Raw genomic sequence first — 15,015 nt, 5'->3', positions numbered from 1 at the left:
AAGTCTTCTGGTTTTTGACCTCAAAGTAGCTGCTACTAGAATTTTGTTTTTTACTTTGTTTTTCTCTCTCTGCCATTTCAAAAACCTCTAGGAACAAATACAATAATAAGGGCTCTTTCATATATTTCTGGGCTGTTCGTACATAGGACTTCAGTGGGATGCCCTCAACATACAGGGATCAGGGCACAGAGGATCACTTTTCTTCATCTAAGAAAGGAAATAGCTGGTCTCCCACAGTCCTAGATCACATGGGGGTGGGGCCTAGATGACACTTACCAAATGACCACACATCTGACTTGCTGCTATAGCGACTGAAAGAAAACACTTCTGGAGATGCCCACTTCACCGGGAATTTGGTGCCTGTGGAACTGGTGTATTGATCATCAAGGACAAACCTAAGAAGAGCACAAAATGGAGAGATCAGAATGTCTGGGGGCCTCAGTCCCACTGCTGACATTGTGCAGGTACCATGTCCCTGTGTTACCTTGTCATCCCAAAATCGGACACCTTGATGACTTGATTTTCTCCCACCAAACAATTTCTGGCAGCCTGGAGAAGAGATGGACCAACAAAAGAGAAAGGAGAATTGTTAGTAATCCAGGAGTCTCCCATCATCAGTCTGTGCCTTCCTGTAGTATGTTGTAAGAGGGCATGGAGGAGCTCAAATGTTAATAAAGCTTCACAAGCACCTGCTGCAAGTTTGCTAGAAAGTTGATCCTTTAACAGGATGAGCAGGCTTACCTTCACTTCTGGATTCTAAGAAATCCACAGTGTTGTCTAACCAAAGATAGGCTCCAACACAACCTGATACCAAACCCATGTGAAAGAAAATACTGACACCAGGGATGATATGAAGAAACTGCTTCCTATGTGCTTAGTATAAGAAGTTTTTGAGGTTGTTGATCATCTTAAAGTTATTCCTTAATAGGGAGAAACAGATGGCTGCACTGGAAGAACCCTTGGAGATTGAAGACTCCAGTGAGTCTCAAACTTGAAAGTTCCTTTTCAATCACATGGGGAAACACATAAATATTCCTGAGCCCCCAAAACCAGAGATTCTGAAGGTGGCCTAGGGTTATTCTAATGTTATTCTGGTAGATGGTAGATAACACTTTAAGAAAAACTGTGCTTGTCCATTTCCCTCATTTTACCAGGACAAAACTAAGGCACAGAGGATCAGAAGGAGTAGTTATTAGCTCCATTTTGGAAGCATGCAAAATGAAACTCAGAGAGCATAAACTATAGGAAGGCGGGGATTAGAGCCCACATCTGTCCTCATGAAACACTTTTCTACAGGACCAGTGGGTGGAGAAAGGAAGAAGCTGAGAGAGGAAGGGAGGTGGTCTGTGACCTGTCATTTATTAATACATTCTCAGTCTTGCTAACCCTACATTTCAATGGGATGTGCCCTTCACCCTGCACCTGCTGGTGTTGGCCATGCATGCTCTTACCAAATCTCTGTGGATGACACACTCCTTTTCCAGGTAGGCCATGCCTTCACACACATCCAGGCACATGCCAAGCAAGGTTCCTGCTGCAAAGAGTCCCCTCTGGCTGCGCAAGTAATCTGACAGGCAGCCATGCTCCATGAACTCAAACACGAGGCAGATGGGGGCCTGCTCCAGGCACACTCCATGGAGCTGGACCAGTTTGGGGTGGGAGAGTTTCCTGGAGACAAAAGGCAAGGGTAAGAGCCAAAATCCAGTCTCCCAAAGTGCCAAACCTTCTGTGCTGAATTATTACCTTGTCTGACTCTTGGTTTTGAAAATAGAATCCACACCCTCCCCCAAAAGAAATATGTCAGTGGAGCCAAGACCTGAAGGATAACATGGAGTCAGGGTACGTGTGGACATGAACAGAGGCCAGCATAACTGGCATGTTATGGAGCCGAGGGGAGATGGGGAGAGAAGATTGGGAGGTGTGCAGGATCAGACCATGGCAGACCTTTGAGACCATGTGAGGAAGTTCATTTTATTTGCGGTGCAGTAGGAAGCCACTGCCAGAGTTTGAGAAGGTAGGCGTTATAATGTGGTGTCAGAGGGGTTTGAAAGAACACAGCCCAGGGTGTCTGCAGGTGCTTCTTTTACCACTCACATCATGACTTCAGCCTCCTCTATGAAGTCCTCTTCTGACATCGCCCCTTCCTGAATGGTTTTGATAGCAACCTTGTCCTTGTTGAGCCAGTAGCCAAGATGCACCAACCCAAACTGTCCACTGCCAATCTCCTGCACAAAAGTGAGCTCCGAGGGATGGATTACCCATTTCCCTAGAGAGAGAGATGGGGGCGGCACTTGATTTTAGGGCAAGTAATAAGGAACAGGGCTACCAGAGAACATTAAAGTTCTACCTAGAACTTCAGTTTATGTTTAATATAACTCAAAGATGGCACATGGTGTAAATCCTAGCCTTAGAACTATTATAGCTAATTACCCTTTCCCCCAAATAGTAACATAGAATATATATTTAAAACTATTAAAAATGTATAGGTGGCAATAACATGGAAGGAAGAAGAATAGCAATAATGAAGCTATAAAGGAAAATAAATATTTCAAAGTCCCAACCATTTACAAAAATGTTTTTCACATAGAACAAATTTCATTTGCATTTATCACTCATCATCCATTCACCCATCAAAAGCATCTGCTATGTACACAGCATATTGCTAAGCTTTAGCCAGAATGGCAGTGAAAGAGGGGATTCAGAGGGGCCTTCTACAGAGGCACAAGCTGGCACAGTGTCTGGCACATGGCAGGCTCTCAATAAATGTTCAGTAAGCAAACAAAAGGATTGGAGCCTCAGTTTTCCTAAGGAGTAGGCTGACCAGACGATCTCTGAGATCCCAACCAGCATGGACACTTTAGGATTCTATTGTTACCAGAATAGCATGGTTTTCATAAGGAGGATAGAGAAGCATTATCCTATACCAATGTTTTTTCTAGTACCATAAACAGTAGGTCTCCACCTCTTGGAGGCAGAGACTCCACAGCAAATAGTATGAAGTATCTACTGTGAACCAGACACGCTGCTGGTTAGGAATGAAGAGTCCACGGCAGAGTTTCTCAAAGTACCCCCGGCTCCTGTGTCAAAGTCACCTAGAACACTTTTTAAAATGCAGACCCCAGGCCCCCACTCTCAGGGAGCATGTTGTGCTAAGTGTTGCCTAGGGTTTAGGAAGTCAACATTTTTGAATAAGTGTTCCAGAAGATTTTGATGCACATTGAAGTTTGAGAACCACCAATCTAGGAGATATAAAATGAAGATTAGACCAACTGCTTCCTCAAGTAACACACAGTTTGGACCAAGAGATACACACTCAGATGCCTTCAGGTTTCAGGCAGATAATCCCAAACGGGTGAAGAAGTTACAGTGGACAGGAGGGGATCATTGTAGGGTCTGCTACATTAGAGTGCATACCCTGTTGAAAGTATAAAATTGTTTTGCGGGGTGGGGGTTGTGACTCAGTGGTGGAGTGCTTGCCTAGTGAGTGTGGGGCACTAGGTTCAATCCTCAGTACCTGATAAAAAATATGTAGGGGCTGGGATTGTGGTTCAGTGGTCAGAGTGCTTGCCAAGCATGTGTGGGACACTGGGTTCAATTCTCAGCACCAGATATAAATAAATAAATATAATAAAGGTCCATCAACTTCTAAATTTTTTTTCAAAAATTAAAAAATATGTAAATAAAATACATTTAAAAATATTTTTTAAAAAATTCTTTGTTTGTTTTTGGTGTTGGGATCAACTCCAGAGCCTGGTGTGTGCTACCGCCAAGCTATACTCTCAGTTCTAAAAAACTTTTAATACTGCATGCAGAAAGATCAAAGTTCTTGCAAAATAAACATTCATTGACGGACTCAGTAAAACCAAAGGATATTGATTTGATCTAGATGAATGTTCTGTCAGACAATCATTCCTCCAATACACACTGCAAAGTTCAAATTTTCATTAGTGCTGCTGTCTACACATATACAGTATAGCTGTTTGGATGGTCATTTGAAGTCTGGGGTACAGTTAGGCTCATGGGAAGTCCACTTTGAATTTTCCCCAGACCTTTCAAGTTGTAGCTCAAAGGCCCAACATTCCCGATGGTGCTACTTACCATATCTCAGCCCTGCTGTGACAGGAGCTTTCTGCCTCCAGGAACAAACTGGATACCGGAGTCGGGTGACCAGGCCTAGGTCGATTGAAAAGCCAAAGGCAATGGTTAGAACTTTGCTCTAGCAATTTTCTAAGTTAAATCACAACAGAAAAAATCTGATGCAAGTGCTACTTGTATTTTAGAAAAAAACCCCAAAAAACCCAAAGTCCAGTTGCTGATATTGCATCCAGAGAAGATTCACAACACAGTTGGGTGGGGGTGAAATTCATGATTTCCATAGTAGAATTGCTCATGAAACGTGTGAGATGAATCAAATACTCAGCATCCTTTTAAAATTGTGTATTCAGTTATCATTTATGGCCAGCTCATCTGGCATGGAGAAACCAGGTAGCACTCTTGTCACTTTCTAAGTTTGGGTCCCTCTCTGGCTCTGCCCGCTAGCACTTACCTCCTCCGTTGTGTTGGTGATAATTGATGAGGAGAGGGATGGAGTCAAACACGTACTTCTCAGCCACATAGTACCGCTTGGGGTTGTCATTTGTTTCTTTGATGTGATAATGCTTTATACAGGGGTTGTTCTCACTTTAAACAAACCAAACACAGAAGCAATGTTGAGACACCAAGTATCTACTGGCATCCCTTTCTTATTATTTTTGTTTCCTAACTTCTCACAAGGATGGCAGATACAGTGTTTCAACTTGTGTGTACCTTTGACAGATTGGTCCTGGTGCCCCCAAGTGTTGTGCTAAAATGTACTCTGGGGCTGCACCTGGATCCCAATGGCAACAGCATTGGATGGATTGATTGTTTCTTTCACAGCTTCAAAGTGGAGGACTGGTGATATAGATGCCATTAGCTGACTGTCAACAGTGTCTGTTGACAAAATCTCTCTTAACTTTTGTGTGTGTGTAGCGGGGGTTACCAGGGATTGAACTCAGGGGCACTCAACCACTGAGCCACATCCCAGTCCTATTTTGTATTTTATTTAGAGACAGGGTCTCACTAAGTTGCTTAGTGCTTTACTGTTGTTGTTGAGGCTGACTCTGAACTTGACATTCTCCTGTCTCAGCCTCCAGAGCCGCTGGATTACAGGAGTGTACCACTGTGCGCGGGCGGCTCTGGCCCCTTAACTTTTATTTGACTTTGAGCAGAAGAGTTGACAGAGTAGGCCTGGCTCCCATCCTAAGAAAGTCCTGCTTGCAGAGTTAGCCTTTGGCAGGTGTTTGAAATTCAGGAAGGCTCTCACCATTCTCTAACCTGCAGGGTGGCAGGCTATGACTAAAATATGTACCACAGTGTGGCTTATGCAGAATGTAAGCTCTCCTTCTGGAATTCTGGAATTTTGGTATATGCTAGGCACAGGGTGCCTACTTAAATTGCCTCCAATAAAATCCTGGGTGCTGAATCTCTCCTGGCTCCTCTGGTGGGCCATACTTCACCGTATTGGAACAACTCCTTGCTGGAGGAACAAAGCATGTCCTGTGTGACCCCACTGGGAGAAGATCTTGGAAGCTGTGTTTTGTGTTCTCCGGACTTGGCTCTATGTGCCTCTCCCTTGTCTGACTTTGCCTTCTATCCCTCTGCTATGTTAAATCTTAATAAATGTTGTCTAGCAGCATGTGCAGGGAGTGTCTTCCTAGTGAATCAATGAACCCCAACACAGACTTGACCTCTCATTTCTGTCCAGCATATCTTAGGGAGTTTCAGGCCTCTGACTTCCAATAAACATCCCTAGGACACTTTGAAGATTATTTTTCTCTTAATATTTATTGCATTTTGGGTTATTGCCAAAGTGCTTAGCAATTTTCTAACTAGAAAAGGATTTGAGACCTAGATAAGCTCTTAGACATCATTTTACGAAGAAAGAGACTGGCGAGGGTGGGGGGCAGCTAAGCAGTGAGTGTCTTGCAGTCAGTTTGGCTAGAGCATAAAGGGGGCTTGCCCTGTCAGCCTTGGTTTCTTCTGTGTGAAGTGAGCTTGGAAGTTTCTGCCTTCAGGGCTTCTCAGGATTGAAATGGTCTGTCAAGTTCTTGGCACATAGTAAGGCCTCAATAAATGTGGAGAGTTTTATTAGAAGATCCAGAATTGGAATTCACATATTTTTGCTTTTGGTTGGAAATTATCTTTTCTGTTACTCTGTGTATTAAATAATATATTCATCAAATGCAAATATTTCATTTCTTTTAGAGCTCTGCTAATGACAGAGCTAACCAGAGGAGTACCAGGGGTCCAGCCCAGGCTCGGTCCCTTTCTAACTCTCTTCAGTTCTGTTCCTGGCCCCTTTGGCCTTGGTTCTCCTAGAGAAAACAGGGGAAGCTGCACAATTTCTAGTGGACCTCTACCTGTGACTTTGCTCTATATTACCCCACACCTGAAGTGTCTCTCCCTATTCTGAAGTGTCTCTCCTATTCTGCTGAGCAGAGACAGCACCGTACCTCACAATAGCCTTGGTGAAAACAGAGAGCGTGTATGTTCCCGGAGTCCTGGAATCTCGGACCATGAAGGCTCCTTCTTTGCCCTAGAATGTGTTAAAGGATAGAAGGTCAGTGATCTCTGGAAGCCAGGCTCAGCCATGCAGCTCCACTTTCTTGATTATGGAAGGAGGAAGAACTATTCAGAACAGAGCAGACTTTCAGTAACAATGGCTACTATTTCTTGACCCTCCATAAATCAAAGACTATGCTAGGACTGACAATAGTGGTGAATAAAACAGACACAAGCTCTGCCTTCTGAGCTCTGAAGGTAATTTCCAACCCTCACCACAACACTGCAGTCTAGACATTATTATCTTCTAATCCCAAGGAGGACATCAAGTGCCAGAAAGCTGAGTTGGCTTTCCCTTGACCCACAACTAGTAAGTGTCAAAGTTATTTATTTATTCATTCATTCATTTATTTTGGGTACCAGGGATTGTGGCTCAGTGGTTAAGCACCCAGGGGTGCTTAACCACTGAGCCACATTCTCAGGCCTTTTTTTAAAAAAAAATGTTTTGAGACAGGGTCTTGCTAAGTTGCTTAGGGCTTCACTAAATTTCCGAGGCTGGTTTTGAACTTGTGATCCTCCTTTGTCAGCCTCCCAAGCCTCTGGGATTATAGGCATGTACCACCATCCAGCTAAAGAGTTGGGATTTAAATTGTGGTACATCAGCCTGTTCTACTGCTCCATAAGGCCTCCATCAAATGGATGTTTGGTGCCACTTCCTCAGTCCTTCATAAGGGCATAAAACTACTTCTCCTGGAAGCTCCATCAGTTCCTTAATGGGAATATATTTCCCAGACCAATTTCAGTGTGCTGATTTTGCTGAAGGGCAGAAAGAACTTTAAATTCTTGGCTTCATGAGAGAGGTGGGGAGAAGGGAGTGCCTGAGAATAAGCCTTTCATCACTCTGACAATTTTGCTAGCAGTAATAAAATTAAGCACAAGCAAATGGATATGCCAGTGTATTCATTGCTGGTTGGGATTTTAAAATCTGAATATTCATTGCGGGTTGGGATTTTAAAATCTGAATTCCATTTTAAGTACTTCATGCCTAACATTATGCTCCTACCCAGCTATAACTCTGCGTTGGTAACATTTGCAAAGCCTATTATGACTCACTTAGACATGATGAGGGTTGTGAGAGAAGGTTAGAGTTATACTAGGGCCTGGTGCAAACAGCATATCATGTAGTACACAGAGTAAAGAAGACACAACACAAACTAACACAAACTCCTCCATCTTCTAGTCTCAAGGTGCATGCACAAACACTTGAGAACCACTGACCTAATTCAGCTCCCTAAACCATGTGTCCCAAACTTTGTTCATTATTACAACCAGCTGAAGAACCTAAAGTACAGAGGAGCAACATAACATAACAGCAAATAGTTGAGCAGCTCCCTGCCTACACCTATGCGCTCAGACCTCCAACATGCTCACCTTGGCCCCTAAACTTTTAAAATTCTTATATTTTGCAGTGTAACTTTATGGACTGTGGGGTTGGTGCTTACTGACTTCACTGAACAGCCATACTCTCTTTATACCAGCCACACCAGCAGTCCCTGTCTCCCAAAATGGTGCTAATAGTTACAAAGTTTGTCCTCATGCTTGCACATGCTTACCCTGCTTTCAGGAACTTGACTGGAACCCTGCAGGAGGACAGAGGTGGGGTGGGGGACAATTGGCCCTTGTTTCATTGTATATTCATGTCAAACCTATAGATTCCCACATGAACTCTGGGTATGAGTTCTGGGTATGACTCAAAGTCAGAATTCTGAAGCTCCCAAGCTCCTCTGCTGAAGTCTCTCAGGAGTCTATTTTGGAATGGGAAGCTCAGACTTGATCTCGGCTTTTCATTTGTAGCTTCCTTTTCCAAGGAAGTGAGCTTGGGCTGCTCTCACTGCTGCCTGAAAGCAGGGGAAGAATTGAGGGAAGTAAGAAAATTACTACCTTTCTTTTTTCCCTAAGGTAATCTAATATTTCGTCTTTCTCACACATTGAGTTTATTTTAATTATCCTTTTTTAATGTTCATTTATTTTAATAAGGATTTAGTAAGTGATGGGAAAGACTGCTATAGACAATAAGGTACACATCTAACAAACCTAAAATCAAGTAGATGAAAATCTTTTAAATGAAAATACATTAACCTGTTAAAACAAATTGTGAGAGTTTAAATAAGGAAGAAATTACAGGGCAGGTGGAAAAGTATTTGTTGACTAAATTAATTATAATACAATGAAAATTAAGGACTAAGGTTTGTGTATTATTCTGCATGTAAGTTTTTTTTAATTCAAAATAATGACTTATAAACCTTTGGAAAACGCTAATGCCATCCTGCTTACATCATCAGACTCCTTTGTGGAAATATTCTTTATGATGTGCTCTGTGCCAGCCCTGGGGCATGATAAGAGGAGTCCTAACCAAATTCTTATATTTTTTTTCTCTCACATAGGAATGTAGAATGTAAATTGTTTATCCAATGGATTGTTAAAGATTCTTTTAACTTATGCTTTAAAATCATACTTTTAAAAATTTATTTTTCAAAGATTTTTATCCTTTTGAGGTCAATAGTTTTGTTCAGTTTCGAAGTAGTGGGATATCAAAATCTCCAGTTTAGTTCATTTTTTTCAAAAATATCTTCTGAGGCATAAATTACATGCCACAACATTCATGCCAGAAATGCATGCCATTTTAAGTGTATAAATTGTTTTTAGTAAATTTACAGAGTTGTGCAACCATCACTATAATCTAAGGTTAGACCGCTTTTATCATTCCAAAGAAATCTCGGTCCCATCTGCATGTCTTCCACAAAGTCTAAATTCTGACTATAGATTTGTCTATTCAAGACATTTTGTATAAATGGAATCATATAATATATGGTCTTGTGTGGGCTTCTTTCACTTAGCATGTTGTTTTTAGGGTTTATCTAAGTAGTAGCAGACAATGGTAGGTCACTTCTTCTTCTGACTAAATAATATCCTGTTGTATGGATATACCACATTTGTTTATCCATTCATCAGTTGATAGGCATTGACTGCTGTGAATAGAGAATTTGTCTAAATTTTTTTGCTCCACTTTGTTTTGGGGTATTATCCATGTCTTGCAGGTAGCTAAAGCTTGTGTACAATTTTTTCTCTTTTGCACATAGCTTTTGCTCTTGACTTATTATAATGCAATAGGTTAAACTCAAGACAGAAAAAAATCATACTCTGAGCAGAAGCAGACTGAATCTGAATTACAACTTTTTCTAAAGGGGAAGACACATAGACTAAAAAGACCAGACATTTCTCAAGTATATGTGAACATAGGTTATGTGAACATCTCTCCCATCTAATTAAGGATGAGTTTTTATTGTTGTCATTATTCTTTCAAAGAAGCCAGTGTTCTTTTTTTGTTTGTTTGTTTTTTGAGAAAAAATTGTAATTGCATTAGAGCTCAGCTGTTAAGAGGAAATGTTCCATAGGCCCTGGAAAAAGGAGAGGTAATGTTTGCAGTCAGCTCTGCTGAGCATGGAAGGTTCATCTTCTTTGAAACATATTTTTCTTCCCCATTAGCTGTGGGTGGCATTCAGTGACAGTGACAAGGACTCTGGATTGGGGCTGAGGCAGCCAAGAGATGCAAGGAATGAGAGGTCCCCAGCATGTGCTTAACCAGGTGCTTTTTGCAGGGAGCTCAGAGGTGGTTACAGCCACCAAGAACATTGGATCACTTCTATCTCGGCTTTGCAAGGTGGCATTGGCTTATGCAATGCTGCCAGATGGGGGGTTCTCACTCCCCTGAAGAATACCAAAGGTCTCAGTTTACTTTCTACTACTTTATTGAAGAAAATTAAAAGGTCAAAATAGAAAAATATTACATGGAGATGAAATATTTATGTGACCCTGGTGTGATGGGAAAATAGAAAGTAGCTCATATATTCTCTTATTAATTCAGTGTGTATGTGTGTGTGGGGGGGTGAAAGACAGAGAGAGAGAGACAAAGCATCCCTGTTTAGTCCAGAACATGTCACTAAACTCAGTTTATCTGCATTTTATACAAAGAAAACAGGCCAGATACTTTTTTTTTGTGGGGAGTGGGTACCAGGGATTGAACTCAGGGGCACTTGACCACTGAGCCACATCCCCAGTCCTGTTTTGTATTTTATTAGAGACAGGGTCTCATTGCATTGTTTAGTGCCTTGCCATTGCTGAAGCTGGCTTTGAACTCACAGTCCTCCTGTCTCAGCCTCCTAAGCCACTGAAATTACAGGCATGCACCACTGTACCCAGCTGTGACACATACTCTTTAAGAGGAATTCTAACAGTCTATAAAATTGTGAATTCCAGATCTTTCCTGATTAAGTGTGTGAGAGTCAATTTCCTCATCTATAAAATGGTTTTTGCAAAGCTGCCAGAAGAATTAAGTATATAGAATATAATCATATTCCTGAAATAGGATCCCAGAATCAGGCCTATTAGGGTTCTTATTGGCCATTATTATTAATTGCTATGGTGTATCCTCTGTTGGAAGCTTGAATTCCATTGTCTGTCTTTATCTGAGACATGCTGACTGTGTTAGGAGTATTTTTCTTTTTATCTGTGCAATTTTAAGGGGACCTTATAGCAAATAAGGTCAGCACAATGGTAAGAAATTGTCAAAAGACAGACTGATGATTTATGGCCTTGTCACATTGCATTAACTTTAAGAGTGTCTCTGATATATGTAGCTAGTTTTAATTTCTTCTATTAAACACTCCTGTTATTAAGTCAATACTCTATCTTTGATGCATCTTAGACTCATGCAAATATGATAAACTGAGGCCTTAGACAGAGCTCCTGTCTGAATTTGGGGACATCAAATGTGTGAGATCTCTCTGCAAGGTGTACTAAGTGAGTTACGGGGCAACTGCTTGCAAGGAACGACGCACCCTCTACCTACCTAGATTTGTTGAAACAGAAGAGAACTGCTGAGCTCTAAGGCAGAGTGAGAACAGAGCCACTGGAGAAGTAAGAACAGTGTGTCATGAGGTTAGAAGGTGAGAGAAACCACATCCAATGCATAGGAAAAGAGAAGCCTAAGAGGATTCTTGGAGGAGGCAACATTTGAAGAAATGACAGGACACTGAGGAGATACTTTTTAGTGGTTCTCAAATATGATTAAATCCCAGAATCACCTGGGTATCACCTCTAGAGGTTCTGACTAGTTAGGCCTAGAGTCCTGGAGTCCAGAAGTTTGGGTTTTTAAAAAATTTTCCCAGTGATGCTCATGATCAGCCAGGTTCTCAAGTTTATTAAGCATTTGATATATTCATTTATGCATCCAACAAAATTTATTGAGAAGCTACTTTGTGAAAGATAAAGTTTTGGACACACAATGCAGAAGGAACATGATAAAGGGTTTATACTTCAGTGTAGAAAACTGTATGGGGCTATACACTAGAAGCTTTAGCTAATAAAAACCGAAATGAAACAATTCATATCTTGAGAGCCCTAACTTGTTAGCTAAGAAGACTCTAAGTACATCTATAAAACAATATGGCTAGTGTTTCAAACAGCAGAGAAGAAATGCAAAATATGGCAAGAAATTTTCATTCAATTCTAGTTGTCCAGAATCTGGACTAAATCTGACAGGACTCACTATAATTTACCCTCAGACTTATCAAAGGAGGAGAAGAGAATTTGGCAAAGGAGTTCAAAATACTAGTAAGGAGGAATTTTATTTTTAAGTACTTGAGCAAGAAAAATGGATTAAGTGCCTCAAAAGGACTGCTATAAAACAGAAATCATCTTTAGCTGGTCATTGTTCTGAGCTGTTTGAAGTGCTGTGTAGACTTCATTAACCAATGTGTGGTTGAAAATAATAAAACTGCCCTTATTTAAAACTGCCCTTGTTTACCTCAGGCTTTTAATTAATTGTGCCATCTCTTAATTAGTTCTGATTAGGCAGGTTTTAATATGTTTTTCAATAACACAGGTTGGCAGGTGGGTCCAGATGCTGAGCAGCTACAAAAGCATTGTGAATTTGGCTTGAAATAAAATATAGATTCCTGGGACCTAATTTTGAAGATTCTGATTCTGCAGATCTGGAATGGGAATGAGACCTGGAGAATCTTTTTTTAAAAAACAAAACAAAACATTTACAGTAATTCTAGCATGTTTTCCATAGGGAACCACAGAAACTGATTAAGTGCTGAATTGACATAGAACCAAAGAGTAACCAAATTTGATAAGGACTCAACTAAATTCTTCTTTCTCCACAAAATTCTTCCCAATTCCTGCAGCGTTTACTTGTTTACCTTAGACCATCCTCTGAGTCTTTCTTCAGAACTTGTCTTGTTTCCCCTTGAGCCCCAAAGCCAGGTGCTGTGGTCAACAGTGTCCACAAGACCAGGAGCAGAGGGGCAGCAGGAGTACGGGGTAACTGATTTAGTGCACTGTTTCTTTGTACTCGTTAAGGCTCAGAAGGAAGAGGGATGTCCCCAGGGTCACACACTGAATTGTGACAGAACATGGGCCCAAATCCAGTACTTGTTCCTCCATACTATGCTTCATCTCATCTCATCTCATCCCTCTTTCCTATGGTTGCTAATTCTGCAAATCCTCAGAACATTTGTTACCAGATATGAAAGCCATTGCTAATCTGACATGTCAATCCACTGCCTTGGTGTCAACCATTGCACGGCTGGAAAAACAGTGTAATTTATTTTAAGTCAACAGATGAAGGAGACTTACTGTGTCCAAAAGAAGTTTTTCAGCTTTGTCTCGGCTGATGCTCTTGTTATACCACCTGAATGAAGCAAAGGTGCTGTGTCAATAACATTTAAAATGGTTTCATTATTTATTTATAAAAGATAATGCTAGATGACTGCATGACTGATTGACTCTACAACATGTACAATCAGAAAAATAAGAAATTATACCCTATGTATGATATATCGAAGTACACAACTGCATTTTACTGTCATGTATAACTAATTAGAGCAAATAAAAAATTAAAATTTAAAAAAATAATGCTAGAAAATCACATGTATATATTTTTTTTCTACTAGTGTTTTCAAACTCAGAGGAAAAGTCATGATCCATTTCCAAGTAGTAAATGTTTACTTGGTGAGGAAAAAATAAAACAGAATTGGTAAAATATTGATCATTGTTGAAACTGGATTTCAGAGCATTCATTATATTATTCTCTCTACTTTGGTAAATGTCGTAAATTTTCCATAATAAAGGTTTAGCAAACATTTTTCTTCCTCTCCATTTCATAAGTCAGTGGGTGGTAGGAGTAGGAGGGTGTTAGGGTAGCTATAAAAAGCTAATACCAATTTGAGAAGTTAGCAAATATCCTTCTAAAACAACTGCCACATTTTCCTCTTTAAGACAGGTCTTCCAGATCTTTTGTAAAATAATTGAATTATTTTTATAATTTTGGTATCTGATTAAGAAAACAAATAAAAAGTGGTGAAGAAAAATATGTATAATTTTAGGGAATAAATTTTTGAATGTTATTATAATTTTGAGTCATGTCCTGACCTTCCCCGCCACTTATTTGGGAGGAGTAAAATGATCTTCATTTGACAATTAATCCAGAGAACAGAAATTCTAGGTGTGGAAGGAATAAATTTGCTTGGCTACAAGAATAACAGTGGATAAGAGAATTGGTAGATTGATTTGAGTCTTGTAAACATGGTGGAATGAACTTTATACCTCCGTAAGCTTTTATGCTTATTTCATGTGAATACATCAAGCAATTAGAAGTGGCTGCCTAGAGCTGTGCATTGTAAGGTTTGAAGTCAGCCTGGGCACAGGGATGAATAGGGTCATTATCAAAGAGTGAGGTCTACTTGAATTCAGTTCAGAGGGAGGGAACATCAAGCAAGAGTGTCACAATTTGCCTCCTTCATCTTGTCTGACCCTTCATTTTGCAGAGAAGAGATCTGAGCTCCAACAAGGTGAGGTACACTAGTGCCTCATTTGTACTTTCCCCTTCTGTGATTTCACTTACCCATGGTCAACTGTAGTTCAAATATATTAAATGGAAAATTCGAGAAATAACTCAAGTTTTAAATTGTGTGCTTTTTCTGAGTAGAATAATGAAATCTCACCCAGGAGGTGAATTTCCTCTTTGCCCAGAGTATCCACACTGTATATACTACCCACTACTAAATGACTAGCTGTCTTGGTTATCAGATAAACTGCTACAGTATCTTAAGTGTTTTATGTTCAAGTAACCTTTATTTTACTTAATGATAGCTGCAAAGTGCAAGAGTAGTTATTGGGGCTGGGGTTATAGGGCACTTGTCTAGCATGTGTGAGGCACTGGGTTCAATTCTCATCACCACATTTAAATAAATAAATGCAATAAAGGCCCATTGACAGCTAAAAAAAGAGTAGTTATTATAGCAATTTTATTATAGTACTTTGTTATAATCATTCTAGTCAGTTACTATTCTATCAGTTTCTATTAGT

At 40.3% G+C, this 15,015-nt stretch overlaps 1 protein-coding gene across 1 annotated transcript in view; it reads right to left on the bottom strand.

The window, feature by feature from the left end:
- Positions 1-15,015, bottom strand: part of Itk (IL2 inducible T cell kinase) — a 63,346-nt gene that overhangs the window by 10,078 nt on the left and 38,253 nt on the right. Inside the window, exons 8-15 of the mRNA XM_005325447.4 lie at positions 13,285-13,339; positions 6,534-6,616; positions 4,547-4,680; positions 4,099-4,173; positions 2,095-2,266; positions 1,452-1,668; positions 485-549; positions 277-395 (exon numbers count right to left, since the gene is read on the bottom strand). Coding sequence (XP_005325504.2) covers positions 277-395; positions 485-549; positions 1,452-1,668; positions 2,095-2,266; positions 4,099-4,173; positions 4,547-4,680; positions 6,534-6,616; positions 13,285-13,339 — 920 coding nt within the window. The remainder of the gene's footprint in view (positions 1-276; positions 396-484; positions 550-1,451; positions 1,669-2,094; positions 2,267-4,098; positions 4,174-4,546; positions 4,681-6,533; positions 6,617-13,284; positions 13,340-15,015) is intronic.

The sequence above is a fragment of the Ictidomys tridecemlineatus genome, chromosome 1 (assembly GCF_052094955.1).
Source record: "Ictidomys tridecemlineatus isolate mIctTri1 chromosome 1, mIctTri1.hap1, whole genome shotgun sequence".
Classification (NCBI taxonomy): domain Eukaryota; kingdom Metazoa; phylum Chordata; class Mammalia; order Rodentia; family Sciuridae; genus Ictidomys; species Ictidomys tridecemlineatus.
The sequence above is the reverse complement of the archived record's forward strand: the minus strand, read 5'-3'. Positions and strand labels throughout refer to the sequence as shown.